The sequence below is a fragment of the Perissodus microlepis genome, chromosome 14, assembly GCF_051167445.1.
Source record: "Perissodus microlepis isolate ML-2025 ecotype Zambia chromosome 14, ASM5116744v1, whole genome shotgun sequence".
NCBI lineage: Eukaryota > Metazoa > Chordata > Actinopteri > Cichliformes > Cichlidae > Perissodus > Perissodus microlepis.
The window spans coordinates 20873629-20893418 of NC_140474.1; the positions used below are offsets into that span (position 1 = coordinate 20873629).

Genomic DNA, 19790 nt, shown 5'->3' on the forward strand with positions numbered 1-19790 from the left:
AGAACTCTTTGTGCTAACCATTAGCGGCTAATGGACTGCAATCTGGTGACTGCGGAGACCGTTCAAGTACAGTAAACTCACTGTTGTGTTCAAGAAGACAGAGATGATTTTCACCTAGAGACCTGCTGCTCACTGGATATTTCCCTTTTTTCAGTTCATCTTCTATAAACCCCAAAGATGTTTGTGCAGGAAAAATCCCAGCAGATCTTTAGTTCCTGAAATACACTTAAATCACCTTTTTTGCCCCATTCTGATGCTTCGTTTGAACTTCAATAATCTACATATGTAAATACACTGCGTTGCTGCATTGTGATTGGCTGATAACACACTGGTGTTACCTAAAGGTTGAACAGTAGTGTGTAAGCAGATCACAAACTCTTAGATGATGTTCTTTCTTAGACAGTCATTTGTCACATTATTTAAACAGCTGTCATCATATAATCATATGGATTCAGAAGCTACTGGCTGCTTTTTTATATTCACACCTAAGGTTTGAATTCAAGTTCTGCCTACACTGAACGCTTAAACTACAGTAAAAAATGGAAAAAAGGAAGCAACACAGTCTACTCCCTCAGTATTAATATATGATTGTGAAAACATCGTGTTTTTCATGGCTTTTAATAGTTTCAGTTAGTACGACATGGCAAGAATCAGAAACACAACACGGAAAATTAAGCATCTGTACAGCAAAAAAAACCAAAAAAACCCTTCAGTTTTAGTTTTTCTATCAACATAATTACATGTCTATAAAAATAAAACACCATTCCCATTATTCATTTGTTAGGGAATTTGATAAAAATAACTTTTCTAACTAATACTGACGTCTGGGTCTCAATAGATGATAGATGACTGTGACATTCACTTTTTCTAAAGTACAACACACACATATTACATGACTATTGTTACTATGCACAGATACACATGAGCACACATTAGGAAACTGAAGGACATCACCACCTCATACTGAGGTCAAAGCTGCACATTCACATTAGACTGACACATACAACAAATACTTAAAGTGTTAACCTGTTACAGGAGCTTCAGAGCAATACGAGTTGAAAGCCATTTTTCACATTGTCATTTCAGAATTTAACAACATACTGGTCTCAAGCTGGCAAACTCTAGTGTAACATATGAGTTTGGCTACTCTGAAATCTTCTGGTTAACACAAATGTCACAAAATTATTAATCACGTTTATTTCACTCCACGGTAAGTGCATTGTTTGTCAAGAGCTCGTCACGGGGCAAAGACTCACTGTTTAAAAACATGACAAAGGTGCTCACTATGAAAGGCAGGTATGACATGTAAAACACAGGGCACATTTTTACAGTAAACATCAAAGTACACATATGTACATGCAGGCACATGCCATCTACATTTATGTTCATTTCATGAACATTTTAAGTCACCAGATCACGCAGCTGACGACCTACGTCATACAGCTAAATCACGTCAAAGCAGTGCTAAGTACTAAACATTTCATATGTACAGGAATCCCAGTTAGACTGAAAAGATTCACACACTCATAAAAACCACAGAGTTAATTTAATGCCCTTATATCCACAATCTGCCTCTATCTTTACCTTTAAATGACTTTTAAAAAAATAACTGAATTAAAAATATAATTTAAACTGATTTCCTTCATTTGCTGCAGAATTTATAAGTACAAGACAGAGATCAGTCAGCAACTGACGGCCTATGTCAGCGCGCTGTGAGCTGCACATTTAACGGTTTTCTTGACAATGTTTTATGTGTGACTGTAAGATCTAATACATGCTAACATCAATACTATTATGACAGATGATCCATTCGGTAAAGTAAATCTGCTAGGCATCTTTCTTGGCCTTCAGACAACAATTCTGATGGCTAAAGATCCAAACGGGACAGGCAAAAAAACCCCAAAACTATTATGACAGAGGCAGTGGGGCTACAGCAGTGGCGTGCGCACACCATCCAGTGGTTAAAACCCGCAACAGCAGCTATTACGACATGGATAATGTAGAAACGCATCACTTTCGAGGAAAAACAGAGCTACAGACCTTCATTGGAACGCATAATACTCCACAAATCAGTGAACATAAACTTCTGTTTTTTGCAGCCTCTGTTTGCAAAGTATACCCCCAACCCCACCTTTCAGTTCCTTTCCTCAGACTAGTGCTTCATGCAGATTCAACATGCAAGCATAAACACCACCAAAAACAGTGCCAGAGAGGATTTTATCCTAGCAAGTTCAAATGAACTATTTTCTCCTTTCCTCAACTGCATCTCATTCCAGCACGATGCATCTCTATCATAACACCTCGCATAGATACTAAAATTCCCCAATAATTCAGTAGTTTCAATTTAAAGTACACGTCACAGTGTGTTAAACAATACAAAAAAGGGGGATTTCAGAAAAAAAAGCAGTGCAGTGGAGCTTGAAAGTAAACATCACTTATGTACAGTGCAGGACGTTTTCATTAGAGGATTACAGTATTCCCCATACAGAGTTATAAACCAAAATCTATGAATTTGCACAATCAAATACACTCACAGTCAGTGTGATAATAATTCCCAGTTCAAAACAATGCAAGCAGGACATTGTCAACATTTTCCATTCACACTGCATTGAGTCTTTATATGGCACTTCAGATGGCTTCTTCAGACAGTTATTAAACACATTTTTTAGTCACTAATAGCTGAAAGCCTCAAGGACAACAGTTTACTGTAATAAGAGAATGAACCTCAGAAAAACAAGGTTAGAAAACTAATCCATCTCTGGGTTTTAAATCTTAACAAGGCTTCAAGGAGCACTGCTCGCTCACACGCTGCTGCCTTGGCTCTTTAGAGTGGTGACTCTGCGCACGAACCTCCTGGTGCTCCGGCGGTAGCGTGGTTGTGTGAAGTAAAACAGAATCGGGTCCAGAAAGCTGTTCATGCTGGCAAACGGTCTGGTGCTCTTATAGATGATTGAGAACAAGTTTCTGGTTGTGCAGGGAGCATTGGGCAAGGTGCGCACCACCAGGTACAGAGTCTTTGTGAGGTGAAACGGGAGGAAGCTTACGCAGAACACCGCGGCTACAATAATGATCATCCTCACCGCCCTGTCTCGTTTATCCCCAGGCGCTATGGAGACGCCCTGGTAGGACACTGGGCGGCAGAGGATGAAGGCCATCTTGCAGTAGCAAACCATCACGCCTATGAAAGGCAGCAAGAAGCCGAGGCACGTCAGAGCCATGCCGTAAGGATAGTAGTCTACCGAGCGCCCTGGCGTGCTCAAATCGTAGCACACGGTGCGGTTGCGCTGTTGCCCTGTTGCTGCAAAGTGGAAAGTTGGCGCGCACAGGGAGCCAACCACCAGCCATACCAATCCGCAGACGCACCACACCATCTTGCGACCTCCCTGCTTGTGCCACACCGAGAGAGGGTGGCAAATGGCCAAATAACGCTGCACACTGATGCAGGTCAGGAACAGGATGCTGCCGTGGAGATTACTGAAACAGGAACACAGAGAAGAAAATGTTGTTGAGCTGAATATTATCACAATCCCTTTGTATGTTCTGCAAAATCAAAGTTTTTCTTCAAAAAAGTTCTTTTTTTAACAGAGCAAGGGACTTTCAGTATAGCATTTCTAAACTATTTTTTTCGTTTCTATTTGCACATGATAACAGAATTATTTCAGAAAAAACAAGAGACCCTGCTTATATTTGGAGAAAGAAGGGCAAGAATTAGCAGCAAAACTGGGTCTTCCCTTTGTCAACTCAAAACATACGTTGCTCCTGGTGAAAAACTACCTCCTGAAGACTAAAGTAACCATTAGTGACTGTATGGTGAACTGAAGACCACAGTCCATGCCAGAGGACTATAAAATCTGGAGGAGCTTGAGAGATTATCCAAGGAGGAATGAGCTGTCAGTGTGTTCCCAAAGTGCTTTTAACATCATCTAACAGAAGCTGAAACCGCCTCCCCCACAGTGTTTCTTATGATTGTGCTCATTGTTTTTCCAGCACACAATCTGGCAATAATACCCCTACTGAGGACTATTTCCAGATATTTCCACCAAAAGAAGATTTGTGCTGGTGGCAAAACCAAAACCAAAAAAAACCCAGATCAAGATCCAAGTTGCAGAAAACAGGAAGAATTCCCACAACACATGTAGCCAACAGACTCTGTTTCCCGTGATTTTTCTTCAAATCCCAACTTCTGCTACTAATGGCATCCGATGACCATTTCTCAAGAAAGTCCAAATGTAGTCCTGTTCTCAAAGTGTGTGTGTGCACTAGCACTATTTCTGCATCTGCATTAGATACCTTGCCATGTTCAAAGGTTTGGAACTTCTTCCATAAACTAGTTTTCATGCTTTACACACCTGTTCACGTCACACTTGTGCGCACTATAATGCAAAAAAGTAAATTTTTTCCAGTATACTTAAATATTAGTGTCATTGTCTCCATTCCCATTACTTATCACATCTCAGATCCAATTTTCTTTCCCATTCCTGTCCAAAAATAGGACAATTCACATATGAACACTGTGTCACATATCACTTGCATACACAGACCTTAACAATGAAAAATTTATTCCCAAAAATGACATAATAAAATCTGAAAAATGAGCCAATAATCAACCATGAACCCACCTGTAGAACTGAAACCTGACCATCTTACAGGTAAACTCCCCAAAGGGCCAGTAGTCATGACTCGCATAGTTGTAGATGAGTAAAGGAAGTGACATCACATACAGAAAGTCGGCTATGGCCAAGTTGAGCATGTAGATGTTGTTTCTGGACAAATTGGACCTCTTCCTCCATATCTTCAGTATGACGGTGGCATTCAGAGGAATCCCAAGCAGGAAGACGATGGTGTACACAGCAGGAAGTAAAATGCGCTTAAAGTCTTCCTTGTAGGTGCAGGGAGGGTTAACCGCCCCACTAACACTGCTGATGTTACTGAGAACGTTAATGAAGCTGTCTGCTGGGTAAAGCTCTGTAGGGTGTGAGAGCAGGTCCACTAAGGAAGTTTTTGAGTTGAGGGTTTCTGTGGGGATGGTGCTGAAAGAATCTGGCATCTTCACATTCTGGAGGAGAGAGAGAGAGACAGGTGAGACTTGGTAGCAAGATTTGCTCGAGATCAAACACGATTACCGGGCTGTTGTATTTGATGGAGTACAGACAGAACTTTATAGGTCTTCTTATTATTAGTTGTCTGTGGTGTACTGGCTCTAGCCAGGGAGGCTCACAAACAGCCATATTCAGCTTGGCCAACACTGTAGGAGGAGCAGTTCTCTCCTGCTCGTGTATAACCTTGACCTTGAACACAGTTTGGCTGAAAACCCATTAGGTGATCACTGTGTGCAAATTTCACTAAATTCTAAGAGGAGTGGATGGACGGGTGCCATCACATCACATCATCGATTACTTCGCCGTACAGGCAAAAAAATCAACATTTGTTTTGGATGTAACGGCACACACACAGCCTTACCTAGAAGACAGACTCCTATTGTTCCCATTTGTCGATTTAACTGGGAAAACACATGAAAGCAATGTTTCTATAGCATGCCATGATTAGACAAATGAAACAGAAAATATGCAAGAAAACAAATGGATGAAATAGAGAGAGAGGACAACTCTCCACCAGAGGGCACAAGAGATCTGCGTTTGTGTGAAATCCTCCAATATTACACAAAAGCAGTCACCTTGAGCCCTGTGAACACAGGACCTTCAGTATTTCTTATTTGGACAAGTGTATTCAGGTATTTTTTATTTGACACTAGTTCATACTAAAAACCTTGAACAGTCAATTTAGTGCAAATTATGCAGTATGTAACATAAAAGCAGGAAAGCCATGTTTGATACATTTTTGGACGAGCAGCAGTGAGCAAGAAAAGTGCAGGTTTTTTTTGCAGTTTTTTAAACCACATGTTTGTAAAAAACACTTGTAGTTAATCATATTTTTAAAGTATAATCCTAATTATTATAAGGGCTTATTAGTAACTCTGACAAATACCTCATAACCCGACTTGAAACCTAATAATCTCCTGGGTGTGCTCACCGTAAAAAGGGCTCACTTTGTATTTACGAATACATACGACCGACTGTAAGAACTACAACAAAATAGGTGCTACAGTGAAATAACAATCATTTAATCTCTCCATCATTTTCTGACAAGTGTAGACCAAGACGTTTGGTCAAGTTTCGAAATGAAAACCACTGCAGACTGTCTGATCTCCCACTCACATTTCACAACGTCTGGAATCGGCCCGCTACACACAAACAGACTTATCAATGATCTTAAATATTCTTCTGCCTTCCAACATCAGTCATATCCACTTCCCTCGTGGCAGCAGGCAGCTGAGTAAGTGATCTGCCTAAGACACTTCCTCCAAAGCCCTGTCAGACTGTTACTCACTACATTTCACAACCAACCAACCAACAAGCCAACCAACACCCTCGAGCCTGCGTCTGTGCTTGTGTGCCAGAGTGTGTACATGTCAGGTATCTCTCAGAGCTGCTTAAAAAACTGTCTTTGGATGTGTTCAAAAAGTGTTAACTGTGTGCGTTTTAGGTGAACTCCTCTGTGTGGGTGCACAGAAGTGACGCACAATTTTATAACTCCTGGCACAGAAACTGAGGGAGAGGAGGTGAAGGGAGCAGTGTGCCAAAGGACCACTGAGCATTTATCTGCGAAGATGAATAGAAAACGTTGTTGAGGAGTGCTCTGCAGTCTGTTTTATCCGCTGATGACTCATGCACAACGTACTTCAGACCAGTGATTTGGTTGAAAATCAACTCCGCAAAAGGCCTTGAAGCCAAAATTCTTGGCTAACCTGAAGCATAAAGACCCTGAATTAAGTCTGTAGCTGTTTTCATGTTAAATAAAGTCTGATTTTCATGAAACAAACTAAACTGCAGCACCGCAGAAACAATCATGGTCCTAGGGCTCTTGCTTTTGCCACAGAGGAGGCTCTATTACTCATCTTTATGTTCAGGCTTGCTTTTAGACGCCTCGCAGAGCCTGACCTGAATAAAACACAATGAAATGTGTAATGGTTTGAGCAGTAGCTCCTGTTTGTGACATGTGTTGGTGCTCATAGTTCATATTAACAGAACAGTTCAAGGACAGGCAGCAACATGAAAGCTAATCTATAATTCATTTTACAAAAGAACTAATCAGGTCATTGCCACATTTTCCTTCTTTAGCAGTACCGCAATCTTTCAGACAATACGGTAAGGATAGAGAAAGAGAAGCACACATCCTGGATCCTACAAGCCCTAGCAAGAAAACCACTGGTTTCAAAGTAAGAGATGAGATGTGAGAGGCCAATAAACCACTGATTCCCATGCTGAATATCTGCACCTTTTAGGATAAGTATTGTGGTGGAGATGATTTATATATCAAATAAAGCCAGATTATTTTAAAAAGGTTTTGGAATAGGGGGCAAATAGAAGTAAAAGCTCTTTCTGATCTATTCATGTTCAGGACACATGTCAAAAATTGTTTCTAGAAAAATGGGAAATAGATGTTGTGATTTAGTGGAAACATGGACAAGCATACTCGATATAAAGACGAAACTCAGCCTGAACTCTCCTAGGGAGCTTTCTTGTAACTTCTTTATTATTAGTAGCATTAGTTTTTCCCAGTTTAGGTTGTCCTTAAGTTTTTGCATTTGCTTAGTAACTTTTGTCAGCCACAATAAATCGGCTCGCTTTTTCTTAAGACTTCTGTTTCATGCCTTTGTTTGTTCGCGTTTAGGTCTGCACCACAATCCCTACTAGGTTTGCATCAGCGGACCGTGACACTGGGAAAGGCAATCTGTGACTGGTAGTGTTTCATTGCATGGGCGGTGTTTTTGGTTTCACTGTCATGCTGAAAAATGAAGCCATTCTAAATAAGACGTTCTCCAGATGGTAATACATCTGTGATCATATTTCTATCAATTTTAACAAGATCTCCAACACCTCTGGCTGAAATGCAGTCCCAAACCATGACAGAGCCTCCACTGTGTTTTACATATGGCTGTAGAGACTCACTGTTGTAACTGTCTCATGATCTCCTCTGTGCATATTGACACTTTGAACCAGAAATTGAATTTGACTCATCAATCTATAACACCTGTTACCACTGATTTTCATTTCAGTTCTTGTTTAATTTGGCCTGGCTTAGCCTTTACTCCCTGTTTATTTAAGGCACAGAAAGTAATTTTTTAGCTTATTTAATAAAAAAAAAATTATGTTGTACTCACAAATATATACTGATTAGTGTGTAATTAGGTCTTCGAGCAAAATGATGCGTTCTCATAAACTGAAAATAAATCCATTAAAAATGTATATGAGCAGGTGCTAGTTTGCATATCTACTGACACCTAGTGTTGAGATTTTACACACAATACCTTTAAGGACATGACCTTCATATACTGGTCATCTGCTTTAGATAGTTTATTTAGGCCAATTCCACCTGTCCAATTTACTCACATTTTTTAAGGACACAGTGAACACTAGTTTGAACTAATAGCTCTTTACTAATCACCTCATTGGTGCATTAATACTATTTTATGCCTTTCAATCTTTGACATTTTTCATAGATTCAACCAAAGAAATTGGAGTAAATTATGAGTTTTAGCAACAGGTTAGAAACAAAGTGTTTAAAGACACAATTTTGGTGCTTTATGAAATTTTCTATCACATGTAGACACAACACTGGTTCAGTCTCTTGAGTTGGTGCCTTTTTTATGCTTGAATGCTTCATAGGTCAGGGTTAAGTCACTTAAACAAGAAAACAAAAAACATTCTACTGAAAATGATCAGAAACAAGGACTGGAATGAAAATGAGTGAAAAAGCAGCCAATGTCCAAAGAAAGACCTTTAGAAAGCCAGAATAACTGCCTAAAAAACTGCGCTGCATTTTATATGGCATAACCCAGAGTAACGCGCGCCAAAGAATGCTGTTGAAATCTGAAGCATGCACAGTGTGTGTGTAGCTATAAAAATGCAAGCATTCATGCCTGTGTGTGAGCCTCTAAATTTGTTACCCTTTATTTATCCATTTGAAAGTTTCACTGAGATTTAAATCTCATTTCCAAGATAGACTTGGCAACGATTTCAGGGTAAGAAGTGTGCCCCATTTATTCTAAAATGACCCATTAGCTTATCAATATAAGGAAACATTACTAAAAACACTAACTTAAACGAACAAAACTTCACTCACTGAACTTCCCTAGTACATGTGAAACTAACATAAACCTGCTCAATGACTCACTCTACTTATCTGCCCACATTAATTTTGATAAACTGCTCATACACGTTCTCTTCACATCCTTCCCGAAAAGATTAAATCATTAAAATGGTGCAGTAAGAGATTTTGAGACCAAATCCTGATATGTTGTCATCTTTATTGTAATTTTTTTCCCAGCATGCAGATACAGTGTATCAAAGTTATAATGTAAATGGAAAGATAAGCTGACATTTAAGGTTATCTGCACTACCAGGAGAAGAAAAAAGAATTACAGAAATAATACAGATGCTGTTTCCACTGCTAATAGTAAAGAAAACTCTTACCTTTAAAAGTATTTAATCCAGATTGGAAAAAAAAAAAAAAAAGTTGTTGGAGAATGCGGGCATCGATCCCGCTACCTCTCGCATGCTAAGCGAGCGCTCTACCATTTGAGCTAATTCCCCTTCATGCTGTGTGCTGCAAAAATAAAGCCTTTAGAGGCACACACCCACAGCCCTGCTCACTCATGTAATGTGACCAGTTAATGACAGGGACACTTTCTCTTTGCGATACACACATCCTCACAAACACCCTGCTGCATACTCTCCACCCTGAGGACTGCCAAAAGGCTGAGCTGAGCAAGTCACACAAGGTTATTTATAAACCATGACTGCAAGAATGTGACTGCTACACTCAGGACAAATATAGGAGATTAATAATTCATCATAACAAAGCCATAAATCAAATGACACCTAGACTGCATTAATGATTATTCTGCATGTGGATATGGTGTCAGGACCTTTGAACTTTGATTAAGGTAATGCAAGGTAACTCTAACTACGTCAATATCACAAGTAATGATTGATAGCAGAGCCCAGCTTATATTTAAACCACGTAACGCGGAGAGTGCACTTACTGCCTTAAGGCTCTGCATGTGTTTTTATTGCGGTACTATGAAAAATGAACATGACTGTGTAATGTAAACCAGCAGAACTTTAAGGTTCCTCTCAGTGTTACAGAAATTTATGAGGTGTTTTAAACTCATTGTTTGGTTTTGGTGTTTAGGCCAAGAATAGAACTAGAGACACAAAGTCACTAACCAGATGTGTAATATGGCAGAAATCTCTAGTAGGAGTAAGTGGAGACAGAAGAAAAACGTCATAAGCCAACTTGAAATGTCTGATTTGTATGTGCAAACATGTCCAACATAAATTTTATATTAAAATAATGTTGTATACAAATCAAAAACATGGTGTTCCTACTATTATTATTTTTAATGTATGTTTCTGTCTGATCCACAGATAAAAATCCAAAGAGACATTTGGAGAGAAGAGATAATGGATATGTTTCCGTGGACGGATTCTTATATAGCATTTTTCTACTCTACCTGAGCACTCAAAGCGATTTATACTATGTGCCTCATTCACCAATTCACACAAGCGCTTTGTTCTCTGCTTTTTCCTACTGAAGTGCTTTCTATCTAACATGCATGCTATGATGGAGAGCAACTTGGTGTTAGCATTTTACCTAAGGATATCTGGCATGCAGACTGGAGCAGCCAGGGCTCGAATAGCCAACCTTCCAAAGAAGAAGTCCTACAAAATAAATAAAAGAATGTAAAAATTAAAACACGTGAAACACAAAATCGTGACCAGTAAAAACAAAAAAGCTTCATAGCTGGTGAGCTTTAGAAACATTGACCTACAGAATACCTAATTAAAACTGGCAGATAAGGTGACATAAAGAGTTATACTGCCGTGCATGTAGGAAGGCTATCTCTCTATCATTTAAATGAACAGAAGAAGGAGATTTAGAGGAGAGGACAGCAAGCAGGCCACAATTCAAGTCCAATTACTTTCCCATCTCCGATCTCTAAAGTCCCTGGAGACCCTAATCAATGATTCATGCCCGCTGCCCCTCATTCACTCCCGTGCTCGGTTGTAGTTAATTGGGGAAACAAAATGACGAGCCAGGAAATCGATATTAGTATCACACATGAGTATACGCGCAATGCAATCACATGTTTGCAGACGCACACTGCAGCCCTGCCTAGCAATCAGGAGCAAATCTACAGTAAACAAAACAGAGTAAATTCAGGAGCGCAGTAGGAGTACAATAATCAACTGTACAAACTAATAGCATGACACAGAAACACACAAACCTTCCACATATCAGTGTGATCAACATTCAGGTCACAGCCCTCTATTGTGGATTAGAAAAAAACAGACTGCGATAATTATCGCTGCTAATACGGTGCATGAAGAGAGGAGACAGGAGACGCTTTAAACTAATCAGCTGCACCATAAAGAGGACGGGTGATAAGCAAAGCTGGTGTTCCATCAAAACCACACTACTTGCCATATGGTCACAAAGATAATAAAAGCGTTTCTTGTTGCATGTGACATAACTATACAAATCATTTAAACATTCAGTAGTGCAAACAAAGACATTACTGCAAGGCTTGTGTAGAAAGTCCCCTTCTGGCCTAAGTTAACCAAAGCATTATACCACATTTTTCACTAATGAAGTGGACAAGACTGCAGCTGATAACAGATGGCATTCTCATAATTTGCCGTATCTTGCAATCAAAAACAGGCTAACGATGTTGTTGTTGTAAGTAGGGCTGCCACGATTAGTCGACTAGTCACGATTACGTCGACTATCAAAATCGTCGACGACTAATTTAATAGTCGACGCGTCGTTTGAAGCTTTGTAAGATCCCAAAAGACGCAGGAATAAGTAGTAGGATTTAAGAGTGTAATAACGGACTGAAACAGAAGATGGCAGCACTGCATGTACAAGGATGCCAGCTGCCGTTAAACCCCGAAGAAGAAGAAGCTGTGTCCCAGAATTCATAGCGCGGCCCAGCTCAGTTTCCAACAATGGCGGCAGCTAGTTAGTTTTAATATTTCTCTTATTATTCTTTCTGGGTCACAAAATAAACATTTAACATATTTTCAGGCGAGAATGTAGCTGTGTAAACCTCAAATATCTGCTCAGTTTATCAAGACACCACATATTTTCAAAAGCGCTCCGACGTTTTCGGAGACGTCTGTTACCCACTAGCTAGATAGCTAGCCGGGGTTTACGTTCACTAGAGCCGTGAGAACACCGGACTCCCGGCAAATCGTTTTCAAACCCACCGCTGTCTTTCGCTACTCAGGTTAAACATGATATATAAGTCACTTAAATAACTTACATATGTTATTGTTTGGCTTTTTTTCAGTATTTTATTTGTTCCTGAGTAAATCGTTTCGGCTGAGATTAAAGTTATAGTTTTTACACAGCTGAATAAACATCAAGCAGACAGCTGATTATTAGAAGTGTGAGATGCTCGAGAATATACTCTGGAGTCCTGTTATATTTTAGATAGCAAGGAGCAGACGCCTGAGTTTAAGCTTCACTGAAACAATCTGCAAATTTCATTAAAATGTAATAAACTGTCATCTTGTCTTTATTTTTAGTTAGCACATACCTTAAACACTTAAAGCTGTAAGCTAATGATAGTTATATAAGAGCAGATGCTGCTGGTGCAATAAGCTGTACGTTTTACGTCCAATGGATGCATGATCTGATTAGTCGACTAATCACAAAAATAATCGGTGACTAGTTGACTATCAAAATAATCGTTTGTGGCAGCCCTAGTTGTAAGTATGTCATTAGATATACAGAGAGAAAGTCATGCAATATTTCCTACAACTTTACTGTGTGTCAGCTCTTTGGTGCACAAAAGAGGTCTGATGAAAGAAATGTAGGGCCAGGACAGTAGGGCACTGGTCACTGAAACTAAAATTTTAAAACACCAAAGTTCTTTCTGGTATGATTAATCTGAATCATCACTCTTACTTAATTGACTTATGAGAACAAAACATGTTAAAATTGACTTCTGTTTAGGGTGAGGGGCTTACTAATACATGCCACACTCATCAATTGCAGAACAGTCCAAAAGTCTTGCACCACCGCTTTCTTTACAACAGACTTTCCGACGCTTGCTGCTTTTTTTTACTCATTTCCAGTCCATCCTTGTACCTGACCAGTATCAAAGGAATGTTTTTGGTCGTTAGCTACTTAACACTGACCTGTGAGTCTTTCAAGCATAAAAAATGTGCATAACTCAATGGATCAACCAGTGTTGTGTCTATGCAAAACAGACAATGTAGCCCTTTTTAGGCACTTTGTTATGAGCAGACTGCCACAAAGGTGTGTCATTGGTTCCAATTTCTTTAGAAAATCGTATCTTTTGCACCAACAAGGTGATTCTCAGAAACTGAACAAAAACTATTTAGAGCAGATAACAGTATCAGAGAGTCATCTCCTTAACAAATAGGAAAAAAGCCACACAGACAGAGAGAACATGGTAAACTCCACACAGAAAGGCTCTAAATGGTGATTTAACCCAGGACCTTCCTTCTGTCTGTTTGAATGCTTTGATGAGCACAACAGCAAACTTTGCCAAGCTGCTGAATTAATCAAAGAAAAAAATAACAGCAAACAAGCTGAACGACATTTCACAATAGTTTCTCTCTTGCTTTTGTCCTTCAGCACATATATTGTTATAATAATAATGACTCACTGATAATGTAAAAATACCCCAGAAATGCATAAATATTTTTCTGATGCATGTTTTTGTTCTTGAGCCGCTATTAGTCACATTTAATGTTGTGAGAATAACATGTTTTTACTGATCTTGAGCTCCAGTAGCTGTAACGTCTTGGTGCACAACTTGTGTTGGGCAAAAAAAAAAAAAAAGCATAGCAAAAGCTCAACAGGCTGGTAAGCAGCAATTAGTCTGTGCCCCGTGGTTGCTGAAGTCATGTGTTTGTGCTGCAGAGGGGATGGAAATGCAGATGTGGTGAAAGCAGAGTCAGTAAAGCACAAAAAGAGAACAGAAACAAAAAAAAGTCTTTACTGACCGATCACCCAGTGCATCTGTGACAATTGCTGTGAATTGCACAACAAGTTTTGGAAACATTGGCGGTAATCTTTTTAAAACCTACTCAGGACAAAGACATTCGATTTATTTTGAGACATTCACATTAAATCACCAATTTGGCTGGTATGTTTATGATGGCTGCCATTAAGCTTGTGCTTGTTTATTCAGTGAGATAATGCTGAGGGCCACTTAACTTCATTTGATAAACAACTTCAGCCCTAAATTTTTTAAGTCTACCCGGTTTTCTGCTTCTCTAACTCTGCAGCTCCAACACAGAGTTACGTTAATCTGCTACCCGGCAGACAAAACAGAGGCTCAAACAGTGCCTAGCAGAAAGGAATCTCCACTAAAAACACAGCAGCCATGTCAAAGCCCTGTGGCGACTGAAGCAGATACTTACACAAGATAGCCTGTCTAAGTGATTGTTGGTTATTACGTCAGCAATATGACAACTTGTTTTTACTGGATCCGAGCACAGTTATCCACATTCTAGAGAGACATAACAAATACAAGTTATAAACCTCACATCTGCAGTTTTTTATATCGTTTTTTCATACCGTTTATAATCTTTTACTTGCTTTGCTTACTTCGAATACGATTTACAACAAGATGTTTTTGAAGTTATCATGGTTAACAGCAGATTTATTAAAGAATGTTTAAACAGCTTTTTATGTTGCTTTGACATATCAGTATGACTCTTTGGTCTTGAAACGTTGTACTCTCCTGCAGCATGGCCGACAGATTTATAGAAACAACTGATTGCTGAGAACATACTATTCCTTTTTTAAAAAGGTCACTATTAAGTAGGGATGGGTATCGAAACCCGGTTCTTGTTGAGAACCGGTTCCCACTGTTTCAATTCCTTGGAATTGTTTGCCATTTTTGCAAACGATTCCCTTATCGATTCCAGTCGTCCCGAATGACGTCACCACGTTGCGGAGCGTCATTTACCTGGCAGGAAACATGGTACCTAAGCGGCTCAAACACTCAAAAGTTTGGTTATACTTTACGAGAACGGATGACAACGGGGCTACTTGCAAAGTAGATATTTCATTTAAGGGAGGAAACACTACGAATATGCAAAAGACACGCGATAACCTTAAATGAATGTCGTGTTTTTAATTCCGCTCCGGACTCGTGAATCTCAACCCAGCAGCAGCGGTAACGTTTGCACGTCCTCTCCCATTAATGCGGCAGGTAAATAATCAACAACAGTGCATACTATGTTAGCGCGATCTGCCTTATCACAAAACCTGTCATTACTGTGCATTTAGGTGACCATGATGAGAGAAACAGACAGAGTCTGGCTGGCTCAGATGCTGGCAGTTCTCGCTGCAGTCTACAGGTAGCGTCTCCTTTCAGGCCAGGATAGACGAATGTCACCGAGCAGTGACTAAGTTTGTGGTAAAAGGCTTGCACCTATTTGCCACAGCAGATGCCCCCGATTTTCGGTAAGTGAATGTGTTTAATTGTAGGCAGGGACATAACTGGATATTCTTGTGTAATTGCTACTGAATAATTTATGTTATACTTTGTTATTGCTACAGAAGAATATTTATTTTATTATTTTACATTTACAATTTTTTTTCCTGGGGACCCTGTGACACCCCATTGAAGAGCCATAGGCTGTGGATCTCTTAAGATCTCACTGTCGGGTTTGTAAGGCCATGTTACTCTAAATTTCTATCTTGTTCGAAGAGAAGATATAAAACAAAGTTCTAAGCTGTTCGACCTTAGTGTTCTCCTTTTTTTAAAAAGAATCGATAAGAGAATCGATAAAGAATCGAATCGTTAAACAGAATCGAAAATGGAATCGGAATCGTGAAAATCTTATCAATACCCATCCCTACTATTAAGGGTGTCTGTCCTGGGGCACATGATGTATTGCAGGCTGTTTATTAATCACAGGGTCAGTAGTTTGTGCTCCGGTGCCTCTAGTCAGCACTCTTAGGCATGATAGGGAATCCCAAATTGCTCCTGACGCATCCATCAGAGTGTGGTGCTTAAAATGCATAGAAAAAAACAGCTGGTTGGACGTGGCTAACAGTAAGAAGCGATCACTTAGAGTAGAAAAGCTAAATAAGTACCCATCTGTTTACCATAACTATATCAAACAATCAAGCAAACATTAGGTTGTTCTTAGTAATTTTTGATAAAGCTTAAAATTAGAGTTGGATCAGGTGACCCTGAGCCCCCCCTTAATTAAGCTACAGTATCCCTAGGCTGCTAGGGGCCAATTATTATTCATCTCTGTCTCTCTTTCACAATGTGTCTTTTCTCCTGTCTTCCTCACCTCATCTTGAACCAGTTGCTTTGTGAAGCCTGGTTCTGCTGGAGGTTTCTTCCTGTTAAAAGGGAGTTTTTCCTTCCCACTGTCACCAAGAGTTTGCTCATAGGACCTCATATGACAGTTGGGGTTTTCTCTGTATTACTGTAAGGTCTGTTACCTTACAATGACGTGACTGTTGTTGTGATTTGCTGCTAAATAATAAAACTGAATTAAATTGCTATCAAATGGTCCAACTCAGTGTAACCCATAAAGACACCAGGGGCAACCTTTGGAGCTGAAAATTAAGGCAAATACCAAAGTAACAAAAACTGTATTTCCTTTAATGGCTACTACAACCTGGCACCGAAAGGGAGTCAGTTCCAATGCACTCCATGTTAAAATTTCTAACTTTACGGCATTGACAAGCATATTTACAGCCTGATTTTTTTCAAAATGTGTTGCTCTCTGTAGATAGTTTTCCTAGTGGGTGATTTTTTAAACTATCCTAAACTGCTTGAATGTTGGAATTAAAGGTGTGGCTGTTTTGATTGACAGATGCCTCACGGAGGACACTGTCAGTGCCACACACGCGAGAGAGAGGAGGAAAAAGGAGAAGGACAGCCATCTGCAGCGGCAGTCTTACACAAATTCCCGGTCTCCTCCTCATGATGAAAAATAAAGCATATTAATTTACCACTGGAGCCAGATCACTGCAGATGCCAACAGCATCAGTATCATAATGGACGGGAATTTGTAAAAGCTGTTGTTGTGTGGTCTACCAAAAAGTGATTTCTGGTATTTGCCAAAAGTGACTGTCAGTATTTAAACTGTTATAAACGATTTTTTTGGCCTATAAACATTTGTCAAACATATCTCTAGTGAATGATATCAAGCCATTTTAAGCCAAACTGTCTGCCATCAAGTTTTGGCAAATCAACTTTTATATTTCCATTGTTTATGAATGTAAAACTCTCACTGACATCAAAAATGTCTTTTTCAAAAGGGATCAGGTCAATAGGGGCAGCAGAAATTGCAACAAATATAACATAACAGTTATATAAAGATATTTTAAGTAGCTGAAAGGACTGAATTGATTATAATGTAGAACACAGAGCATATACAATAACGCAGAGTCACAAAGATACTTACAAAACAAGCATTTTTTGTTTGTTTTATATGCAACACCTGTAAATCCTGTTGAGTGCAGACTATTAGATAAACACTGGAAATCAGTTTTTGGCTTCATTCTTCTACAAACTCCATAGAGATGCTTGAACAAATATTCTCACCTGGTTTGTTCCCCATAAATCATCAGAGTCCTGGGACGCATGCAACATGAGTGAATAATGATGACAGCGTCTTGCTCGAGGGCACGTAAGTTCTTGTTTATTTAACTATCGTAATGTAAGAGTACGTGAGAGTATTTTTTTTAAGGAATTTGATTTAAAATGATGAAGAGAAACAGGAAAGGGGATACAACTGATCTGATGTTATCACACCAGACGAGCTTAGTAAGTGCACTGACTGCACCAGTCGCCGGGGCTTTGAGGTGCAGGACACAGGACATGTCTCACTCCAGCACCACAAATAACACAGCTACCAGCCGTCGTGACTCCTTACAGCTGCTTATTTTAGCACCACAGGAGCCCCTGCTGGGACATCTGTGCGCCTGGACGAATAATAACAAAACTATACAAATGTAGTAACAAGCTACTATGTCTCAGCAGCTAAAATTGATTGTTATACACGGCAGGTCAAATTCGCGATACCAGTGGGAATAATGCTTTTAAAAAAACATTCCTTTAGTCGCTAGCTGCTGAATAAAGCAATAAAACTATAAACAAACTGAACTTACCCTGAATGAAAAACGAAACAAGTGCGACAACATCAACAAGTTGGCCACTCGGCCATGGCAAAGTGCTGCTCCTCGGTGATAACAAAGAGCTGGGAAACGGGCTGTTGCTGGGAAAATAGCAGGTTTAAGGAAACGCCGTGCTGCTGGGTTTGAATTCACCGCTTATCTGTCCTGTACCTACCTGCAGCGGAGCGGCGAGCTGCTGCACACTTTACACGCTGTATAACTGCCACGCACGCGCAATGAGTCTTGCGCCACCTGCACGAACAAAGGGAACGACTCCAGCGACAGCTAACGTCTCGCGCCTTTAGCCGGCATCACGTGTCTGGTTTCCTAAACAGACGTTACAACGCTGCTGCTTTCAGTGGGTGTTTTAAAATCACCTAAAAAAATAAAGCAGTTGCAGTGCTGTGAAAACCATCGTGATTTCTTCATATTTGCATATTTATCACATTTATCTTACACTACCTTTTCATACAAGGCAGGTCCTACCATTAATTAAAAATGATAAACCTTTCTTTATTAACCATTGCTTAAAAAGCCATCTCTTGACTGTCTTAGCTACTTGTAGAGCAATATCCAACCTTTCTTTTTACTCATAAAATCTTGAAAGAGTGGTTTTAAAGCAGCTTACTGACGGTTACTTGCGGTTTCAGAGCTCATCATCAATAATATTTTATTACAGCGATTAGAGCATGCTGTAGGTATTAAAGGTACTGCACTTGAGTGGTTTGAATTACATCTGTCTAATAGACTCCAATTTGTTCATGTAAACGGGCAGTCTTCTTCATGCACACAGGTTGATTATGGAGTTCCACAGGGTTCCGTGATAGCATTTAGCTCTGTCTTGCATAACGCAATTCATTATTACTATTTTTTCTATTTAAAAAAACTCCTAGAAAAGCCTTCAGTTAATCCAAAATGCTGGAGCAAGATTAGTGACAATGTCTAGAAAGAGAGAGCATGTTTCTCTTATATTGGCTTCTCTTCATTGGCACCCTGTTAAATCCACTATCAAATATAAAATCCTGCTCCTCACATACAAGGTCTTGAATAATCATCAGGTCCCATCTTATCTTAATGACCTCATGGTATCATGTCACACCAGTAGAGCACTTTGCTCTCAGACTGAGGGCTTACTTGTTGTTCCTAGAGTATTTAAAAGTCGAATGGGAGGCAGAGCCTTCAGCTTTCAGGCCCCTCTTCTTTGGAATCAGCTCCCAGTTTAGATTCAGGAGACAGAAACAATCTCTACTTTTAAGATTAGGCTTAAAACTTTCTTTTTTGAGTAAGCTTATAGTTAGGTTAGGATCAGGTGACCATCCTTCTCTAGTTATGCTTCAATAGGTCTAAGCTGCTGAGTGTTTCTTCTTCGCTCATCTTTTTTTTTCTCACTCACTACGTGTTTATACACCTCTCTGCATTTCATCATCATTATTATTCATCACTGGCTCTCTTCCACTGCGTCTTTTGTCTTGTTTTTCACACCTCACTCCCATCCGGTCATGGCATATGGCCGCCTCTTCCTTAGCCAGGTTCTGCAG

General features: G+C 39.7%; 1 protein-coding gene and 1 non-coding gene across 5 annotated transcripts; both read right to left on the bottom strand.

Moving 5' to 3' along the window:
• Nucleotides 1–602: 602 nt before the first annotated feature.
• Nucleotides 603–18536, bottom strand: p2ry6 (pyrimidinergic receptor P2Y6). 4 transcript variants are annotated; one of them, XM_084950960.1, is made up of 4 exons: nucleotides 18247–18536; nucleotides 10717–10784; nucleotides 4620–5056; nucleotides 603–3474 (listed from the first exon to the last, which is right to left on the bottom strand). In XM_084950960.1, exons 3-4 carry the CDS (start codon nucleotides 5045–5047, stop codon nucleotides 2802–2804), a joined length of 1101 nt encoding a protein of 366 aa, XP_084807086.1. In that variant the 5' UTR covers nucleotides 5048–5056; nucleotides 10717–10784; nucleotides 18247–18536; the 3' UTR covers nucleotides 603–2801. The 4 variants fall into 4 exon arrangements, with proteins under 4 accessions (XP_084807086.1, XP_084807085.1, XP_084807088.1 ...); XM_084950959.1 differs by lacking the exon at nucleotides 10717–10784; XM_084950962.1 differs by lacking the exon at nucleotides 10717–10784 and having other exon boundaries at nucleotides 18428–18535.
• trnaa-agc (transfer RNA alanine (anticodon AGC)) lies at nucleotides 9581–9653 on the bottom strand. Its single transcript has one exon. It is a non-coding gene; the product is annotated as a tRNA-Ala (tRNA).
• Nucleotides 18537–19790: the final 1254 nt, after the last annotated feature.